This window comes from Eublepharis macularius, chromosome 12, assembly GCF_028583425.1.
Source record: "Eublepharis macularius isolate TG4126 chromosome 12, MPM_Emac_v1.0, whole genome shotgun sequence".
NCBI classification, from domain to species: domain Eukaryota; kingdom Metazoa; phylum Chordata; class Lepidosauria; order Squamata; family Eublepharidae; genus Eublepharis; species Eublepharis macularius.
In genome coordinates this window covers 4,541,209-4,562,455 of record NC_072801.1, presented here as the reverse complement: position 1 = coordinate 4,562,455, position 21,247 = coordinate 4,541,209, and the positions used below count along the sequence as shown (strand labels likewise).

The 21,247-nt window shown below is 47.5% G+C and overlaps 1 protein-coding gene across 1 annotated transcript in view; it reads right to left on the bottom strand.

Moving 5' to 3' along the window:
* TMEM114 (transmembrane protein 114) overlaps nt 1-18,877 on the bottom strand; it is a 33,160-nt gene extending 14,283 nt beyond the window's left edge. The window contains exons 1-2 of the mRNA XM_054995365.1: nt 18,694-18,877; nt 6,329-6,409 (exon numbers count right to left, since the gene is read on the bottom strand). Of these exons, the coding sequence (XP_054851340.1) occupies nt 6,329-6,409; nt 18,694-18,877 (265 nt within the window). The remainder of the gene's footprint in view (nt 1-6,328; nt 6,410-18,693) is intronic.
* Nucleotides 18,878-21,247: the final 2,370 nt, after the last annotated feature.

Sequence of the window (21,247 nt, the reverse complement as noted above, 5' to 3'; positions counted from 1 at the left end):
TAAAGTCTCAGATTGGGCAGTTGCATTCCGCCTCTTTCCTTTGCATCTTGTAAAACTTTCATTTTCACTCGAGGCTTCTTGCCTGCCCATACAAAGTCTGATATTTTCCTCTGCCATTTTTCAAATTGCTTAGAGTCACTGATGATTGGTATTGTCTGTAGCAAAAACATTACTCTTGGTAACACATTCATCTTAACTGCTGCAATCCTTCCCAACCATGACAAATTTAGTCTGTTTCATTTAATCAAATCTCTCTCTATCTGAGTCCATAGTTTTTCATAGTTGTTTTTAAATAAGTCTATATTCTTAGCAGTCAGTTCGATTCCCAAATATTTCACCTTACTTGTTACTTCACAATCCGTTATTTCTGTTAACAATTGTTGTTTCTGCTTAGTCATATTTTTGCATAGTATCTTTGACTTCTTTTTATTAATATAAAAACCTGCCAAATCTCCGAACTCCTTAATCTTATCTATCACTTTTGGCATGTTCTCCAATGGGTCTTCTACAATTAACATTATGTCATCCGCAAATGCTCTGACCTTATATGAATAGTCCTTTATTTTAATTCCTCGAATTTTTTCATCTTGTCGTATTTGTATCATCAGGATCTCCAATACCAAAATGAACAGCAATGGAGACAACGGGCAACCTTGTCTTGTTCCTTTACTTATAATCAATTTCTTAGTCGCTTCATCATTCACCACAATTGCTGCAGTCTGGTCTCTGTAAATTTCCTTAATTGCTCTAATGAATCTTTCTCCCAATTGTAGCTTTTCCATAGTGGCAAACATAAAGTCCCAGTTTAAATTATCAAACGCCTTTTCAGCATCAACAAAGAAGAAACCAACCTCTTTGTCACAACGCTTGTCATAATATTCAATAGCATTAATCACTGTCCTTAAATTGTCTCTGATTTGTCTGTCTGGCAAAAAGCCTGCTTGTTCCTCCTCAATGACTTCCGAAAGCCACCCCTTCAGTCTCTCCGCCAGTATCTTCGCAAAGATTTTATAATCATTGTTAAGTAGCGATATAGGTCTGTAGTTTTTCACATTAGTGAAGTCTTGGCCCTCTTTGGGGATCAATGATATATTCGCTTCATTCCAGGTATCTGGAATCCGCTGGTCCTTTAAAACTCCATTGATTACCTCTTTTAGGAATGGTGCCAGTTCATTGGCCATTACCTTATAAAATTTCGCTGTAAGTCCATCTGGCCCTGGCGCCTTTCCTAGATTTGCAGATTGTATTGCCTTGTTTAGTTCCTCATCTGTTACTTCACTGTTCAGTTTATTTCTCCAAGCTTCCGAAATTACTGGAAGTTTCATTTTCTCCAAATATAACGCTATTGACTCTTTATTTACCTCTTTCTTATTATGCAACTTAGCGTAGAATTTGTAAAAGGCTCTACTAATGGTAGTCTGTTCCAAATACGTTTTAATATCTTCGTAAATTCTATTTATTATTTTCTTTTCCCTTCTCTTCTTCAGTTGCCATGCCAAATACTTCCCAGGTTTATTTGCACCTTCAAACGCTTTCTGATTCAATCTTTTAAGATTCCACTCCAATTCCTTATTATTCATTGCTGTTAACTGTTCTTGAAGTATTTTAATTTCCTGATATAATTTCTTTTTCCCTGGTCTCTTTTTTAACTGTATTTCTTTGGCTTTTATTTTCTCCTCAATCTCTTGTCTTTTCTCCTCTTTCTTTTTTCTTGCTCTACCATTTAAGTCCATTAGTATGCCCCTTATAACCGCCTTATAAGCGTCCCAAACTTTGTCAGTTGGTACTTCTTTATTTACGTTGTATTGTATGAAGAACTTTGTCTCTCTTCTCAACATCTCCATATTCTCTCCTTCCTGTAGCAAGTCCTCATTTATTCTCCATGCTTTCCTTTTTCTCCTTTTCCCTAATTTCCACATGATTGGATTATGATCTGAGCCTACCATCGGCATTATTTCTACCTCCTTAGTCCATAACGCTAAGTCTTTTGAGGCCCAGATCATATCAATTCTTGATAGTGTACAGTGCCTTGCAGAATAAAAAGTAAATTGTCTACTTTTAGGATATTCTCTTCTCCATACATCTTCTAAAGTCTCCTGTTGTATCAAGTCAAAAAAGAGCTTTGGTAATAGTCCTCTTTTCTTTTGTGCAGTTGTTGTCTTTTTATCTAATTCCAAGTTCGTCACTCCATTGAAGTCTCCGGCAAGAATTATCTGGTCGTATGAAAGATCATCTAGTTGCTTCCTCAAATCCTCAAAGAAGCTTTCCTTTGCACCGTTAGGTGCATAAACTCCGACTACCAACACTCTCTTTAAGTCCCAAGTACATTCCACTGCAATAAATCTGGCTTCCACATCTTTCATTACAAATTTTGGCTGTAGCTCCTCTTTTATGTACAACACCACTCCTCTTTTTTTCTTGTTGGAGGCCGCTACAAATTCTTTGCCCAATTTTCCTGATTTTAAATATTTTACATCCTGCTTTCTGATATGGGTCTCTTGCAAACAAACAATGTCACATTTTTGTTTTAATAGCCAGTGGAAAATATTTTTTCTCTTATTCGGTGAGTTTAGTCCATTTACATTCCAAGATAAAACTTTACACTCCATACTCATAGTCTTGTTGGTAAGTCTTTTTCATTGTCCCTTATAAATCGCTCCATCTCTCGCTCAGATCTGATGCGCTTTTTGGCCCCTCCAAACTCAAAGGACACACCTTCTGGTAACTCCCATCTGTACCTGATTTTCATGTCCTTCAAGATCTGAATTAGCACTTTGTATTTTTTCCGATCTGATAACACTGACCTGGGTAATTCCTTCATTATGATAATCGTCTTGCCATCAATCTCCAATGGATCTTGAAACTGTTTTGTCACAATCTTCTCTTTCATATTTCGTGTCGTAAACTGCACAATCACGTCTCTTGGTAATTTCCTCTGGGTTGCAATTCTCGAGTTCACACGATATGCCACATCTAGGATAGCCACAACTTCCTCCTCCTCCTTCCCCAGGTATTCAGCTAACACCTCAGTCATCTGTTCTTGCCCTGACTTTCCTTCCACTTCTAGCAAGCCACGAAAACGTAACTGCTTCTCCATGTGTTTAGTTTCTGCAACTGACATTCTCCCCCTCATCAGTCTCATCTCTGTTGCGTATCTGCTAAGTTCTCCATCGCGTCTTCTACTGTTTTAACTCTCTGCTGCATTCCTTGTAGTTCACTTTGTATTGTTTCCATACCTTTTTTCACTTCTGACAGCTCCGATTTTACTGTCTGTGTAACCTCTTTAACCTCTTTAATCAGCTCCAATTTCGTGTCCTTAAGTTCTTTAATCACATCTAAAAGTTTTTTGTCCAGGTTTTCTATTGCCGATTGCCACTCTTTTTTTGACATCGTGGGGCTTGCTTTGGCTCGCTCCCACGAGTCCGCTCTCTTCCTTAACTCCGTGGCGTAAAATTTAATGTCCTTTTATTTCAAATGTCCCGGTCTTCTTACAGAAATTAAATTTTAAAGAGTCCAAAATGTCGGGCGTCTTTTCTCTATGGTTTCTCTATGATTTTGCAATCCAAGATGGCCTACTTCCTTTTCCGCTGAGGCCGCGACCCTTCCCCTTTCAAAGATGGCGATTCCCTTCTTCCTGCCCTCCAGCAAGGGCCGCTTCTCTCCAGCAACTCTATTGTTGTTACGCACTTCCTGTCTCCCAACTTCCCACAGTAGGTCTCGCGATGGTGTCTTTTTCTCACAGCTCCATAACCGCAAGTATTCAAAACAATAGTCCAATTCCTTTAATAACTTCTTTAAACTGAGTCTCTTTTCAAATACAACTCTTGCTGAGTCTTCCCCTCTTTATCGTTAGCCTGTTGCAGTTTAAAAATCTACTTTTATTCCTCTCTGCTTTAATCAATCTGTCCCGTAACAGAAGATAGTGATCTTTACCTTCTCATTCACTTTTCTCGGGTTGTAATCGCTGTTTCGATTTTAACTTCTCCTCTCCGTTTCTTCCCCCAATCGAAGCTTGGGTATGTAGGTCTTATGCCAGCCGAATTGGCCCCAGAACTGCCGCAGAGATTGTAGCCGACCTGTCGCAGGGTGGGACCTCAAGGATCGGGAGGGGACCCGTTGTGTAGAGCCCCCCCTCGTCCGAGATCTAGCACACCCTAGGGTCTTGAGCGTTCTTTGCCTGCTCTCCGCCTGAGAGCAGTCGGCCGCGGGCTATTTTCCCCCGCTGGCCACTTAAAACAGCAGTCCGGTCAGCTCCGCAAATGGAGCTGCATCAGACCTCCATGAATCCCAAACCGGAAGTCGGATCACAGGTGTTCATGATTTCCATATCCTTTGCCTCAGTTTCATATGTAGGTTCTCCATTATTGCCTTACTTCAAGAATGCCTGACAAAAAACATTCCTGTTTAATCAGGCTTTGTGTTGACTTGGCTTAGTGTGGCTGAGTTGTATTGTGTTTCTCTCCCTCCGTCCGTTTTGGGGCCTTGTCGTTCTGGCAGCAGCTACAGAACTACATGGGGGTGCACTAACTTGATTTCACTTTATCGGGCACCGTGGGGTCAACGTGGATGAAAGCAACTCAAATAGTTGTTAGAACATCTCATAAAAGCCTGTTCAGATCTCCAGGAGTGAAAAAGATTGAGTTTTGATTCTTTTCAATAAAAAGGCGGGCGGGCCTGTCTCCTGAAATGTTGCAAAAAGCTATATGACCCCCTTGGAGAATTGTTTCCACAGTTACATCCCCTTCTCCTTAGTTGGTATTATAAAGAACTCTCCTGCATCACGCCAAAAAAAATCACACAAAATGTGCTGCATTGAGAGCCAGCGCCAACACAGAAGCCAATCAGTTTAAACTGTTATCTGCCAAGCTCTCTATACAGTCATAAGAATCAAGTGCTTTCTCTTTCGCTGAGATGTACCACCTCATTTGAAAGGGGTTTCACTGCATCTGTGTGTTTGAATGCTTCACCATACATGTATAAATATAGCATGCCAGGAAAGAAGCTGGGCTAAACCCTAAACTGGGATTAATTTGCTGTTCTGTGGAAGGGCTGAAAACCAAAACAATGCCAGATGCTTGTGAATTTCAGTTTTCATATTCTTTTGCTTTCCTAAGGAAGTTTCTAGTTCTTATGAATCTGAAGATGTACTTGAAATAGTGTGTGAGTGACATCTACTGAAATCTCACAAAACTGAGAGATGGCTGGGTAAGATTTGTGTTGGGGTGGGGGAAGGGATAGGCTGAAATGAAATTGGACTCTTGAGTTGCTCCATCCGGTTCCTACGTCTAGCAAAATGAGAGGGATGGATGAAATTGCAAGAAAAATTATATGAAATAACAGAGAAAAAATTGAAAATTCCCCCAATTTTTTTTAAAAAATCAGAAAAGACCATTTCTAAAAAATGAAAGTAGAAACCTATAAAATTGTCATAGCCCAAAAAAAGGGAGTTGGCATCTGAGAATGGCCATCTCAGGTCAGTAGCTCACACACACATTTCAAAGAGGCTTGCACACCAAGAGAGAAACATACACACGATTTAGGAGGAGGAACCAGGGCTTTTTTTCAGCAGGAATGTGGTGGAACGGAGTTCCGGAACCTCTTGAAAATGGTCACATGGCTGGTGGCCCCACCCCCTGATCTCCAGACAGAGGGGAGTTGAGATTGCCTCTGTGCCACTCAGCGGCACGGAGGGCAATCTCAACTCCCCTCTGTCTGGAGATCAGGGGGTGGGGCCACCAGCCATGTGACCATTTTCTCCGAGGGCAACCCACTGAGTTCTGCCACCTCTTTTCCTAGAAAAAAAGCCCTGGGAGGAACTATAATCCAGGAAATATCCACTTAAGTGGAGAAGCTGCAGCTGCAGGAGCTATCCCACAAACTCTCAGAAGGAGAAGTCCCCAGCATGCAACATCCACTCATGAACTGGCTGGCCCTGTGTGGCTGATGAGAACCACAAAACCAAGCCACGCAAAGACAATGCAGGGCTCTTGGTTTACACAGGGGGCCTGCCTGGCATGTAGAAAAGGCATTATTTCCAAAATTAACCACAAGAAAAAGGCGAGACCACAAAATAGCCTTTTGAGGATGGAGCATGCTCTGGGAAGCGTAGTGTGTTGAGAGCGGCTGAGAGACAATTAAGGGGGGTGGGGTGAGAAGAGAGGAGAAAATCTGCTTCCTCCAAACCCTCAGACAGTCCTGGAAGAGAAGGGCTTGCAAATGGCCCATCCTTTGTGAGCCCCGAGCTTGTACTTCTGATCAAGACTGTGGGACTCAGTGCAGAGAAGGTCGTGTTATCGCCAGATGAAAATGTAATGTAAGCATTACTCACGTAGAAGCTGCCTGTGGGAAGAGGTGATGTTTGCTGTCTCATACCGAAAAGGGTTGACAATAGGAAAGCAGGTGTTTTCAGCTGGAAGGAATGGAGAGAGAGATTAGAAAAGCAAGCACCTCTGAACATATGGGGCTGTACTAAAGTAACCAAAATAGCTTCCAAGGTATAAATGCGTGTGCCGTTACATGATGCTTGTTATTGCTTCTTATTGCCTTACATAGAAAGAAACAAATGTCAAAATAGAGTACAAACGCTCAGGACAATGTAGTGTTTGAAACGTGGCTTGACTTACTTGCACAAGTCATTCATTCATTACATTTGAATCCTCCTTTTTACACTCCCCAAACCCCCTGCTCAAAATGGCTCACATTTGTTTGAACGTCCTCATTCTTACAGTGGGGAGTTCTACAAGATCTGTGTTTGTGTCGTTTGTGCCTTGCCCTTGGGGTGTGTGAGAAACTTGTTGTCCTGCTTGTTGTCCTATTCCCATATGAACAGGCCTCTCCATCAAGATCTTCTTCTGAGGCCCACCTTTTGAAGGTGACCACACACAGGGCCTTTTTTGGGGAGGCACCAAGCTTGCTAATTTTTAGATACCAGTTGAAACCTGTGTTACTCTCCCAGGCAGTTGTTTTTCCTCTCTGTCTGAGTGCTGCATTTATTTATTCTGTCCCTGACAGCTTATTGCTGTTTTTAATCTTACATTATGCTTTTGTGGCTCAAGATTCTGTTATTCACTACTGAGTTTGTATTAGGAGATTACATAATCTGCTGTTACTAAATGGTTGTTTTCTAGTTATCAGAATTTTATCGTGGTCACAATATGTCAATCAATCTTTATTAGTACAGTCTTAGACCGGCACAAGTCCTTGGGAAAATTCTCAAGCCCAACAGCAGGTAAAAGAAACTTAAAATTGATTCCCATATATAGTAATTCAGGAAGATATGTATTAATATAATAATAAATAAAATCATTAAAATTCTACAGTATGAATAAAAACTAGGCCACCAGTTTCCGTCAGATTTTACAGGCGGCTGCGCAAAACTTCACAGTATGTGCTGAACCCAGTGCATTTTCATCTTTAACTGCCCAGTCCTACATGGGCGCAACTTGCACTTAGACGGGCGCAATCCTCCCTTCTGCCGGCAGGCGGGCCACCACCCATGGCCACGCCAACCGTATGAACATATAAGTGAGGTGCAAGTCCCTGCGCCAGCGCTGGAGGGGGGTGGGTGGGGGATGGGCTGCAAGATAGTCGTCTTTCTAAGCTTCCCCAGGACTGGGAACACCCCCTGCAGTGGCAGAAAGTTACGCCACAAAAACAAGCAGGCATAGCCCATAGGCACCCATTGAACGGGAAAACTTGAGCCCCTCTCCCTGTGCCCAGCCCCGCCCCCACACCCCGAATGGAGCGTAGGATGGAGACTACTGGGCGGACCAATCCACATGCGCTTCCGGGGTGGGCGAGCCCCCCTCCCTGTGCCCAATCACCTGCCCAGGCACCCTACAAAAGCTCTGGCTGCGCCACTCACGAACTCAGGTAAATGGGCAGTGGCCAGAGGCTCTGGCTGACCGCCTGCTTCCGTGGGGCGGGGGGGGGCGGGTACTCATGGTGGTGGGCCATGAGTGCACTAGGGGGACATAGTGGAAAAACTGGGAGAACTCTGCACTCACTCAAGGGAAGAAGGGCAAAGTCCAGGATGTCTGGCTAACTAACAAAAACCACTCAAGTCCCCTTGCAGGTTATCTGACTCTGGAGTTCCAGCTCGATAAGAAGCAAGGGAGCACGGGCAGGTAAGAAGGAGCTGGGGTGGTGGCTAACCCAGCTGGCCGATTTGTGCCAGCTGCCCTCGCACCTGAAATCTCCTGACCGCCAGCCTCTTCAGGAGAGCCTCGGCGGGGGAGGGGGCAGGGGCAGAAGCCCCTGCCACAGAGGCAGTTGCCCAGAAAATGACTCACAACAAAGCCAGTTGGGGGCATCGGTCAGCTACCCATGGGGGTGCTCTGATCAGACTCCCTCAGCCGGGGGCCCTCCCTGCAGAGGAGGAAGTGCAGCCAGTGGTTGGGTTGACTGGGTGTTTGTAACACCCTGTTGATGGAGGGTGCTCAGCCATGTGACTTTCTCCCTCATGGGATAAGATCATCCCATGGCAGAGCACTGTCTTGCCAGAGGGTCATGCATCATGTGGTTGCAAGCTGCACCTGTGGAGCTGCCGCCACAGCTCTCAATCGACACCTTCCCAGGCATTGCAGATTGGGCTTGGCCTCAGCTGCACACCGGCCTGGGTCACATGCAACACATAGAATCACAAAGTTGGAAGGGGCCGTACAGACCTTCTAGTCCAACCCCCTGCCCAATGCAGGAGGAGCCTAAAGCATCTCTGACAAGTATTCATCCAGCCTCTTCTTGAAAACTGCCAGTGAGGGGGAGCTCACCACCTCCCTAGGCAGCTGATTCCACTTTTGAACTACTCTGACGGTGAAAAAGTTTTTCCTAATATCCAGTCGGTACCTTTGTGCATGTAGTTTTAGCCCATTGCTTCGCGTCCTACCCTCTGCTGCCAACTGGAACAGCTCCCTGCCCTCCTCCAAATGACAGCCTTTCAAATACTTAAAGAGAGCAATCATGTCCCCCCTCAACCTCCTCTTCTCCAAGCTAAACATTCCCAAGGCCTTCAGCCTTTCCTCGTAGGGCTCAGTCTCCAGACCCCTGATCATCCTCATCACTCTCCTCTGCACCCTCTCCATTTTGTCCACATCCTTTTTGAAGTGAGGCCTCCAGAACTGCACACACTACTCCAGGTGCAGCCTGACCAAGGCAGTATAGAGAGGGGCTATGACCTCCTGCGATTTTGATGCAATGGCCCTTTTGATACAACCCAAGATGGAGTTTGCCTTTTTTGCCACCGCATCACACTGACTGCTCACCACTCTTACTCCAAGATCTCTTTTGCATACACTACTACCCAGAAGTGTATCCCCCATCCTGTATTTGTGCTTCTCATTTTTGTGGCCCAGATGTAATACTGTGCACTTATCTATGTTGAATTGCATCCTGTTCACAACTGCCCACTTCTCCAGAGTATTCAGGTCTTGTTGAATTTTAACTCTGTCTTCTTGAGTGTTTGCCACTCCTCCCAATTTGGTATCATCAGCAAATTTAATGAACAGCCCTTCCACTCCTTCATCCAGATCATTGATAAAAATATTGAAAAGTACCAGGCCCAAAACTGAGCCCTGTGGCACCCCACTGGACACCTCCCTCCAATCTGATGAAATGCCATTGACCACCACTCTTTGGGTGTGGTCCTCTAACCAATTCCCTATCCACCGAACTGTCCTATAGTCCAGTCTGCAGTCTTCCAGTTTATGACCTCCAAACACGTCTTTTTCCCTTGCAGGCAGGTCGCCACTCTTCTCGGAGACCAAGGGGCATGGCTATCTGAGCCCCTCCGTAAGCCTACGTGAGCACCATTCAAGTTCTGCCCAGAGAGCAGTTTACCAAAGCACCCCACAGCTCAGCCACATTGGCAGGAAATGCTTCCAGAGGACCTCTGCACCTTTTCCAGTTTAATAAAATATGTGTTGAAAAATAAGAACCTGCTCTCTCTTCGCTCATTCCCTTGACATTGACAGTAGTTGCCACCACCCCCAACTCCCCGCTGGGATGTCTTCTCTCACATCCCCACAAATTTTTCCTGGCTTTGGTCTGGGGTCGATGGGGTGGGCTGTGCTGCCAGGAGGAACAGGTGTCAAGTGGGGCCCTGTCCAGCTTCCCTGCCCCATCCCCTCAATATAACTTCAGGCACTGGGGTGGGAATTGAAGTGAGGCCCATGAATGTCTGGCAGGGCAGCGGGGAGGATCCACTGAGGATGTTCATTCTCTGACAGACTGAGCTGCTGGCATCTGATAAGCCAGGCAGAGGGAAAGGCAGAAGTTACTGCTGCCAAGTGGGGGATGTGAAGTGACATCTGTCTCCTCCAGGCGGATGAACCACCCTCCATTTCACTGTTTGCAGAAGCAGGGATGAACTTGGGAAATCTGGCACGGGGATGGGTGAATGGTGGCACCCAGAGCAGTTTCCCTGCTCCTGCAGGCTGTCAGCCCACTGGGGTTGTGGCAGAACAGGCACCGGCTCTCAGTCCGAGCAACTGAGCCGCCGTCAATGGCCTGCTAGCCCCGCTATCCGCCTCCCATCGTCCCTGGTGGGCGTGGCTCACCCTCTTCGTCGCTGCCACCACTCACTGAACTGTACACCGCCTGACTGAGGGGGAATGAGACCCCTCTGGCTGAATTTCCCTACTGGGAAGTGAATTCCCCAATCTTTGGGTGGGCCCTGGAGAATTGGCAACCCACCAAGGTCTGGCCTGATCAGTTTCTCCTGGGCTCCCTCCCTTCCTGTAGCATGCCAAGTGGGGGAGGTTATGTAGTCAGAGCACCACAAGGTCCTTTATATTCCAAAAAAGTATAATTTAATAAACTATATACAGAGCACTTTATGCAAAGCAGGCAAAGGCACAACACACAGGGGTAGACCCCCCCCCCCCCCGTTCAGAACTCCTAGGGAAGAAAATCAAACTGAGGAGAAGCGCCGTCTGCTTTCCCTGCCACACTGTCCCCTACTCTACCTTAAGGGGGGGGGGGTCTGAGGGAAGGTTCCCCCTTTCTTTCCTTCCTGCTGCCTCCCAGGCCCTCCACATTTAGGGCCCAGGCAACCGGGTCTCACCCCGCAGCAGGAGCCTCTCCTCCTTCAACCCAGAAGGAGACCAACTCTTTTCCCCCTCAGGATCGGCTGGGTATCTCTCTATTCAGGCTCCACCCCTTATTTTTCCCGCCCTTTCTTGGCCCGGGGCAGCTGGGAGTTGTAGTCCAGGAAGAAGGGCGTCCCACACCAAGACTCCTGCAGGCCCCTCCCTGGCCCCACAGCCCATCAACTCTCAGGGGGAACACCTCCCCCCCCTGTCTCCAAAGACAGATCAACAGCAACTGGCACTCGTTTCACCCCCGGTAACCATTTTGTTACACCTCCCCCTCCTCAGATTCGACGCGGAGGACCCCTCTTCCAAAGAAGGGGGGACTGGAGCCGAATCTCCCCAGAAGAGGGTATCATGTCTGCCAACTCAATAACCGATGTGTCAACAACAAAACAAACATATAACCTACGGAACCTAACAATATCGTTACTCAAGAAGATATAGTCCCTTCAGCCTCCGTCATCCTTCCTGGATAGGGAGTCAGCCACTACGTTGTCCCGTCCTGGGATGTGTTCCACCTTCATGTCAAATTCCTGGATTTTCCAGGACCAACGTTGTAGCTTTGAGTTGGTGTTCTTCATTGTTTGTAGCCACTGGAGAGAAGAGTGGTCAGTTAACAAGGTAAACTCTTGGCCCCAGACATAAGGTTTCAGTTTGTCTCTTTCTGGTGAGTGAAGAGAGTGGTTCTGCAACAGCCCCAAAGTTAGGAACAAATCTTCTGTAGTATCCAGCGAGTCCCAGAAACGCTCTCACTTGACGCTTAGTCTTAGGACGCTTAGTCTTAGGAGGTTCCCAATCTTGGATGGCCTCTACTTTGTCCCAAAGGGGGCCTATTGTCCCACTCCCTACTTGATGTCCTAGGTACATGACTTCAGACAGTCCAAATTGACACTTTTTCAGTTTCACCGTAAGCCCAGCTAGGACTGGTGCCTCAGTGGAGGCTAAAGGTACTACTTCTGGATATCGTGTGGCATGATCTGCTAATGTCAGTATGTATCTCTTCCCCCTCTGGGTGAGGTTTGGGAACAGCCCCACAATGTCAATGCCTACCCTCTGGAAGGCTTCTCCCATAATAGGAAGGGGCTGTAAGGGGGCTCTGATCTTACACCCCACCTTACCCACTCTCTGCCCCGTTAGGCAGGTCCTGCAATACTCCCTCACATCTTGTGCCAGTTTAGGCCAGTAGAAATTCAATCGCAACCTCTGCCTTGTCTTGTTGGCACCTAGGTGCCCGGCACAAGGGATATCATGGGCTAGTCCCAGTAGGTCTCTTCTGTACTTAGCTGGTATTACTAGCTGTTTCACCACCTGCCCGGGATTTGGATTCTCTTGCGGCCACCACATCCTATACAGCCTCCCTTGGTCCCATATATCCATAGTATTTTCATAAGGCTCTCTTTCCTGCTCTATAGCAGCCTGTCAAAGGGATTCCAGGCTAGGATCCTTCTGAGTCTCCTCCTTGAACTCTTCTGGATCTCCTAAACTGCCTGTAAATTGTTCCCTGCTGACTCCTTCTACTAGGTCATCTTCTTGTGGCTCCTGTATGAGCCTTTCTCCTCCTACTATCTCATCATCTAGTGCTTCAGGAGGGTTTAATAGGAGACCTTCTGTTTCTGATGCCTCACCTTCCTCCCCCTGGAGCTGGTTACAGCTGTCCCCTTTTTCTGGATCAGGGATGGGCTGGTCCTTCCCCTCTAAGGTTACCTGGCCTACGCCTTCAGGCTTCCCCCCAGGGTTAACTGACTCACTTTCCCCATGGGTCTCTTTTCTCCCTGGAACTGGGGCCAGCTGTTTTTCACTCTTTAAGGTCTGGCTGCAGGTTACTACATTTATGGGAAATTGGCCTGCCAGAAGGTCCCTGCCTAGCAGTACTGGGTAAGGTTGGTCTGCCTTCACCCCCATCTCCATGAGGTAAACCTTTTCCCTCCATTCCAGGGGCACCCTTACCACTGGTACCGTCTGAGATCCTCCACAAGCCCCCACAATCTTAAAAACCTTGTTTGGTGGTACATCCGCGTCAGATACCAGGTCAGACCTTATAAGCGAGATGGATGAACCCGTATCAGCATACCCTAGAACCAATTGGTCTTTTACCCTCACTGGTTCTACAAAATCAGCCCAATCATCAAGGGCCTTCATTGTGGCAAAGAGGCATTCATGTTGGACTAATGCCACCTTCCCATCTTTCACCTTTGAGACAGCTGGCAACGTAGGAGTGGGATTGGGAGATGCTGTTTGCAATTTAGGGCAAGTAATTTTTATATGCCCTGGGTCCCCACAATGATAACACGTTCAACTAGGGGGGTTGTTTCTCATGGGCATTTCTGGGGTTTTCTTAGGGCCCACTGGGGTAATAACTTCCTTTCTCCAAGGAGGAGGGCTTGGTTTTCCACCCCTCTGGCCCCGCCCTCCTACCACATTTTTCCACTCCACCCCTTCTCGGTTGGCTACCAGCTTGTCTGCCAGGTCAGTGGCCTCAGCAAGGGTTCTGGGCTCCTTGTCCTTGATCAGGCATTTTAACTCCCTAGGCATCTTGGATTACAACTGATCAAGGAGCATCAGTTGGGACACCCCCTTCATATCATTTACCTTGGCTTCAGTTAACCACCTTTCCCACATTTCTCCCAGTTTAGTACCATACTCCATATAGGATTTACACTGCAGTGGGCTTAAGGCCCTAAACTGTTTGCGACAATGGTTGGGTCCTAACTGGAACCGTTTAAACACAGCCGACTTGAAATCTTTGAAGGCGATTCCTCCATCCTGGCTAGGCATGCTATGGTACACTGCAGCCAACTCTCCTGTCAAGATGCTGCAGAGGTAGGCCATGAAGTCTGTTTCTGCCAGACCCCACTGAGTTGCCGCCTTTTCAAAGTTAGACATGGGTCTTCCCCCTCTTTGTAGGGGATGAAATCCTTGGGAGTGACTCTGATCTTGTTGCTCTGACCCACTTGAAGGCGTGCCATCTCCAGTTCATGTCTACGCTGCTCCTTCTGTGCCAGGAAACGCTGCTTTTCCATCTCCATCTCGGCTTTTCTCATCTCCATCTCAACTTTCTTCATCTCCCTCTCCACTTCGGCTTTCTTCATCTCTTGTTCCTGTTCCTGTCTGCGAGCTTCTGCCTGTTGCTCAATCTGTAGCAGGCGTATTCTTTCCAATTCTACTGCTTCGGAGGAGCTGGGCTTCTCAGGGGCAGCAGCTTTATAACAGGATGTCAGATGGTATTTCAGTTCATCCACCATCATGTCTCCTGGATCAATGTCTTGGAGTCTGCACTCCGGCAATTCATGCTTTTTCAGCACAGAAAGTCTAGCAAGGATTTCTTTTTCCATGCTGCCTAGCTAAACTGTCCCTACTCCGTAGCCCGAAAAAGAAACAGAAAGGCCTTTATAGTCTGTTCAGTGTGTTTGTGCCTGCTAGGTTCTCTGGGGTGGGGGTAAGTCTACCCCCCACTATTTGGTTCTCTGGTGTTCGATGCCCACCGCTGCCACCACGTGTGGCGGAACAGGCACCGGCTCTCAGTCCGGGCAACTGAGCCGCCGTCAATGGCCTGCTAGCCCCGCTATCCACCTCCCACCATCCCTGGTGGGCGTGGCTCACCCTCTTCGTCGCTGCCACCACTCACTGAACTGTACACCGCCTGACTGAGGGGCAGTGAGACCCCTCTGGCGGAGTTCCCCTACTGGGAAGTGAATTCCCCAATCTTTGGGTGGGCCCTGGAGAATTGGCAACCCACCAAGGTCTGGCCTGATCAGTTTCTCCTGGGCTCCTTCCCTTCCTGTAGCGTGCCAAGTGGGGGAGCTTACGTAGTCAGAGCACCACAAGGTCCTTTATATTCCAAAAAAGTATAATTTAATAACTATATACAGAGCACTATATACAAAGCAGGTAAAGGCACAACACATAGGGGCAGACCCCCCCCCCCCCGTTCAGAACTCCTAGGGCAGAAAATCAAACTGAGGAGAACCACCGTCTGCTTCCCCTACCACACTGTTCCCTACTCTACCTTAAGGTGGGTGGCGGTCTGAGGGAAGGTTCCCCCTTTCTTTCCTTTCTGCTGCCTTCATCTACACCACCACCACCCCATCCTGTCCCACAACTGCTTTTTGCAGCCAAAATATCTGGAGAATCAGTCACTAATCTATAGTTTGGCCCTAACCTTTCTTAGGGATTGTGGCGGAACAGGCGCTGGCTCTTAGTCCGGGCAACTGAGCCGCCATCAATGGCCTGCTAGCCCCGCTATCCGCCTTCCACCATCCCTAGTGGGCGTGGCTCACACTCTTCGTCACTGCCACCACTCACTGAGGGGGAATGAGACCCCTCTGGCTGAATGTCCCTACTGGGAAGTGAATTCCCCAATCTTTGGGTGGGCCCTGGAGAATTGGCAACCTACCACGGTCTGGCCTGATCCGTTTCTCCTGGGCTCCCTCCTTTCTTGTAGCGTGCCAAGTGGAGGAGGTTACGTAGTCAGAGCACCACAAGGTTCTTTACATTCAAAAAAGGATAATTTATTAACTATATACATAGTTACGTAGTCAGAGCACCACAAGGTCCTTTATATTCCAAAAAAGTATAATTTAATAAACTATATACAGAGCACTTTATGCAAAGCAGGTGAAGGCACAACACACAGGGGTAGACCCCCCCCCCCCCCGTTCAGAACTCCTAGGGAAGAAAATCAAACTGAGGAGAAGCGCCGTCTGCTTTCCCTACCACACTGTTCCCTACTCTACCTTAAGGGGGGGGGGTCTGAGGGAAGGTTCCCCCTTTCTTTCCTTTCTGCTGCCTCCCAGGCCCTCCACATTTAGGGCCTAGGCAACCAGGTCTCACCCCGCAGCAGGAGCCTCTCCTCCTTCAACCAAGAAGGTGACTCTTTTCCCTCAGGATCGGCTGAGTCTCCCCATTCTGGCTCCACCCCTTATTTTTCCCGCCCTTTCTTGGCCCGGGGCAGCTGGGAGTAGTAGTCCAGGAAGAAGGGCGTCCCACACCAAGACTCCTGCAGGCCCCTCCCTGGCCCCACAGCCCAACAACCCTCAGGGGGAACACCTCCCCCCCTTTCTCCAAAGACAGATCAACAGCAACTGGCACTCATTTCATCCCTGGAAACCATTTCGTTACAGGGGGTGTCACCCCTGAACTGGGGCATGGCTCCCAAGCTCCAACCTGCGTTCTCACATCGTTGTGATGCAGTGATATGTTCAAATGGTGCTGCCGCAAGTCTGTGGGTGCCTTCTGGCCTCTTGTGTGGTTTCCAATGGGCATTCCTGTTATTCCTTGAAGAACCTGCCCCCCACCTGCCTCTCCAGATCCTGGGGGCTGCTCCCCTGTGCTGCAGGCTTTATGGTCCCAGTTTTCAGAGAGGAGGAACCTGTTTCTCATGGTAGCGGTGGTGGCGTGGGGGGGGATTTGCAGGCGCACCGAGCTGTGGCCACCGGCCTGACTTTTATCGGAAATGGGGGCTGGATGGGAGAGAGGGTGGGTATTTGATCCAGACCTTCACTGTCACCTCTTTCCCCGTCCCTGGCAGGGAAGCCTGCTTCCTAACAGGGGGGGCTGTTGGTGGCCAGTGGGGATCATGGCATCCCCATTGGCTGTGGCCTCCCTTGCCCCTCTCCTGCCTGTCAGGGAAGCAGTGTGGCCATTGGCTTGTGTGAGAAGGGTTGTCAGGGGAACAGCGGGCAGGTGCTCCTGGTGGTGGCTGCGCCTTGCTTCGCTGTGCTCTGGCACCAGTGGGACTCTCCTGCACAAGTCCATAGGGAGCAGCAGACGGTCGCCTCATTTACGTCGACTCACAAGCGGAGTTGTTAACTCGGGGCTTAGGATTGAGCTGCCTGTAACATTCTAATGTATGCTGAGTCTGATCAAGTAGGATACCTGCTAAACAAAGGGAGGATAAACTTAAAGAGAACCTCTTGATACAAATCACAAAGCACAACAAAGTAAAACGTGTTCTATAGTTTCAATCTCCCTTGAACCACAAGGACATAACTAGTCTGCCTTGGGAGTCTTTTTGTGTTGCCCGTCCAAAACCACAGAAGGTAGTGCTTGTTATCTGGTTAGAGAAAATGCCTTCTTTTGACTAGACATCTCCAGTTGAAAAGGATAAGCAACCTGGAAACTACATATCTAGAGTTTTCCGAACACCCAAAAGTTGGTGAACTCTCTAGATCTGCCTGTCTCTCAATATCCATCACCCTTTGCTTTAAAACCTGCTTTGCCTGCTCATACCCCATTTCCAGAGCAGAATAAGGGGAGAAACTCAAATTCACCACTTTGATCCTAACTGCCTTTAGCTGCATAGACTGATAAGTATCTCAAAGAATCAAGGAGGTTACACCTTGAGGCTTGAAATTTAACTTTAACCTAAGGAGCCTAATGGAGTCGAGGCACATACTTTGTCTGAGTTGTGCAAACCATTATCTCCACTTATAGTAAGTTTGGATTTAAATTGTTAGATGTTAGTTGGCATATTCTGGCCTTTTAGTAGCTTCGCACTAGTATGTTTTAGTTTTTGATTGGTCCTGATGGACTTCTTTTAATTTTGCAAGTTAGTGTTTGTTATGAAATTATGTATCCACATATAGACTTGTTACATTCTTGCTGTATTTTATATATGCTATATTCTGGTCACTTTTATCTCATTCCTCTCTGGTCGCTGACTGTAATAAAGAAAGATTGAATCGAGGCACACCCTAGCCTCCACTTTTACCATATCTGTCTCCAAACGTAAACTTACATTTGGGGGGCAATTGAAGGGCTGCTCCCAGAAATTTCGATTGTACCCACTCCATAGGTGCAAGGCAAGAAGATGACGATACATTTTTGATCAGTTGTCACTTTATAAATGAGAGAATATACTAATAATTCCAGTATATAAAATAAAGGGCTCCCTTAGTTTGTGACTCATGCCGTAGCCGGGATATTATTCTGCAGATTGCATACTTTAAAAAAAGATCAGCAATTTCAGCAATCAACAGATATGCCCTAATGCAGCCCCTTGAAGAGCACAGACTGTACATCAACAGGCTCAACATGTGGCTAATATTTGCAATAATAAATTACATATGAAAGGCCTTGTCGAGTGGCAAGGATGCTTTCCAATGGGGTCCTTGAACCCTAGTTGTGAAGGGCAGGGTCTAGCTGTGAAGTCATGGCGGGGAGGGCTGACTTCATCACTGGTTGAAATGTCCCATGGCCGAAACCTAGTGAATGAAAACAGCTCCGGGGCATGTGCCCTGCTGGATTATAGGGTGTTTCTAAGAGGGTCTTGCAATACTCTTGTAGCAAAAGCTGTGGGCGAGAGAGAGAGACTGTGTGTTTAATGGGGCAAAGCATCTGAGACCATGCCCAGGGAAAGGCCGCAGAAAAGATATTTAAACTTCTTCCAGATATCTACAAGCTCCTTTCCCTCCATCTCTATTGCCACTAAAAGCATTTAGTCACAATTTGGTGGGATCTACCCTAAGCCCGTCCATTAAGCTCCCCCCCCCCACCCATTCTTTTCAGAGCCACAAAAATTCCTCTTTAAGGGGCTGCTTCTAAGAAGGTTGTGCCCCTCTTGCCAATACACAATTGCCCAGCAAAGCCCCAAACAGGAGGGACTTACCGTGACAAGTCCTCCAGAGGCCTGAATGAGAGCCCAGGCTGCCTGTGTGGTTGCCCAGCATCTCCAGTTTAGAAGTGTCGATGAGATACCAGAAGTCGGTTCCAATAGCCACTACCAAGAAGATGAAGCTTAAAATGCCCAGCAGGGCTGCAAGCAAAGAGACCGTGTTCAGTGTCACTTTCATGGCACGGTGAAGTGAAAGAACCAATCCAAGGTACAGCTCACGCGCTGCTCCTCAAAAGATTCTTCTGTGGGCGCTCAAACTTCTTACTTGCACTGCTCAGAATGTAATCCTAAAGATGGTATAATAACCTGCTAGCAGAACAGTCAGTTGATAGATAATTCACAGCCAGCCCCCAACAGTTCCCCCTCTCTCTTTATGTCCCTCCCCTCCCCTCCCCCCAATGGAAAAATTCGTAGCCAGGTACCTCTTTGAACAGGAGATTCCATTGATGGGCACCCTGTCCTTCTCACCCTTGGACCGGCTGCCCTCTAGTTCGATCACCCAGCACAAGACTCTTTAAGGATGGCCAGCCCCTTCTCTCAAAGTGCCAAACTGCTTCCTCCCAGGCAATTTTTCTTGTTTAATTCTCCTGTTTTCTACCAGTGCTAAGAGGAACGCCTCTGAGCTCAGCACCACAGACAGCTCCCAGAGACCGATCAGCTTTTGAAGCGGAGAGGAGGGGTGGAAAGAATTTGCACAGGGACCTGCAATGAATTTGTCGAGCGGTTTTGTACACATGACATCAAGAGAGGGTTTTTTTTTTAATTGCATTTCCTGGGTCTGCCTTGTGATTTTGAAAGCCTGCCTTGATTAGACAGCCCAATTTTGTTCAAAAGCAGCCGAGTGTCTTTGCACACTGTAAATGCTACGGGGGGGTGGGGGGGTTGTGGCAGAAGACTCCACAGCCCACAGACTGTTTTCCCAGAGGTAAGCCCGCTTGATGAAGCAGACTCTTATCCATGTGTTAAAGGGGCCACAAGCCACTCTGGGCGTGTATTTTCCCCCCTATAACAGACTAACACCAACAGCATTTCAAGGGCACATTTAGTGTTATGAGGAAAAGCACACTTGGTACTTTGTGCATCACTTTTCTTGGGTGCAAACTCAGATCTGATTGGTAAAGAGTGGGCCATGGCTCAGTGGAAGAGCATATGCCTTGCACACACAAAATCTCAGGTCTAAGGGTAGGGTGTCCTCCTCAGGCATGTTTTCAGGGACCTGCCACAGTCCAGGGCACCCTAACGTAGGAGAAGGAAGAAGGGAGCATGGCTGCAGCCCCAAAGGTGCAGTGGCCCAGGGACGGAGAAGAGGGTTGGGCAGGGGGACCATAAGAACATAAGAGAAGCCATGTTGGATCAGGCCAGTGGCCCATCCAGTCCAACACTCTGTGCCAAAAAAACCAGGTGTCCTCAGGAGGTCTGCCAGTGGGGAAGGGATACTAGAAGCCCTCCCACTGATTGCCCCCCCCCAACACCAAGAATACAGAACATCACTGCCCTAGAGAGAGAGTTCCCTCTATACCATGTGGCTAATAGCCACTGATGGACCTCTGCTCCATATGTTTATCCAATCCCCTCTTGAAGCTGTCTATGCTTGAAGCTGCCACCACCTCCCGTGGCAGTGAATTCCATGTGTTAATCACCCTTTGGGTGAAGATGTACTTCCTTTTATCTGTTCTAACTCGACTGCTCAGCACTTTCATTGAGTGCCCACAAATTTTTGTATTGTGAAAAGGGGATAAAAATACTTCTCTCTGCCTTCTCTACCCCATGCATAATCTTGGAAACCTCTATCATGTCACCCCTCAGTCATCGTTTCTCCAAGCTAAAGAGCCCCAAGCGCTTTGACCTTTCCTCATAGGGGAAGTGTTCCGTCCCTTTAATCATTCTAGTTGCCCTTTTCTGCACTTTTTCCAGTGCTGTAATATCTTTTTTGAGGTGTGGTGACAAGAATTGTACACAGCATTCCAAATGAGGCCGTACCATTGATTTATTCAGGGGCATTATGATACTACCTGATTTGTTTTCAATTCCCTTCCTAATAATCCTCAGCATAGCGTAGGCCTTTTTATTGCCGTCGCACACTGTATCAATTTTTTCAGTGAATTATCCAACACGACTCCACGATCTCTCTCTTGGTCAGTCTCTGCCAGTTTGGACCCCATCAGTGTGTATTTACATTTGGGATTTTTGGCCCCAATGTGCATTACTTTGCACTTGGCCACATTGAACCTCATTTGCCACGTTGACGCCCACTCGCCCAGCCTCGACAGATCCCTTTGGAGTGCCTCACACAATCCTCCCTGATTCTCATCACCCTGAACAATCCGCAAACTTAGCCATTTCCCAACTCCAAATCATTAATGAACAAGTTAAAAAGCACCAGACTCAATACTGAGCCCTGTGGTACCCCACTGCTTACCACTCTCCACTGTGAATATTGCCCATTTATACTCACTCTCTGCTTCCTATTCATTAGCCAGTTTTTGATCCGCGAGAGGACTTGTCCTTTTACCCCATGACTATTGAGCTAACTTAGCAGCCTTTGATG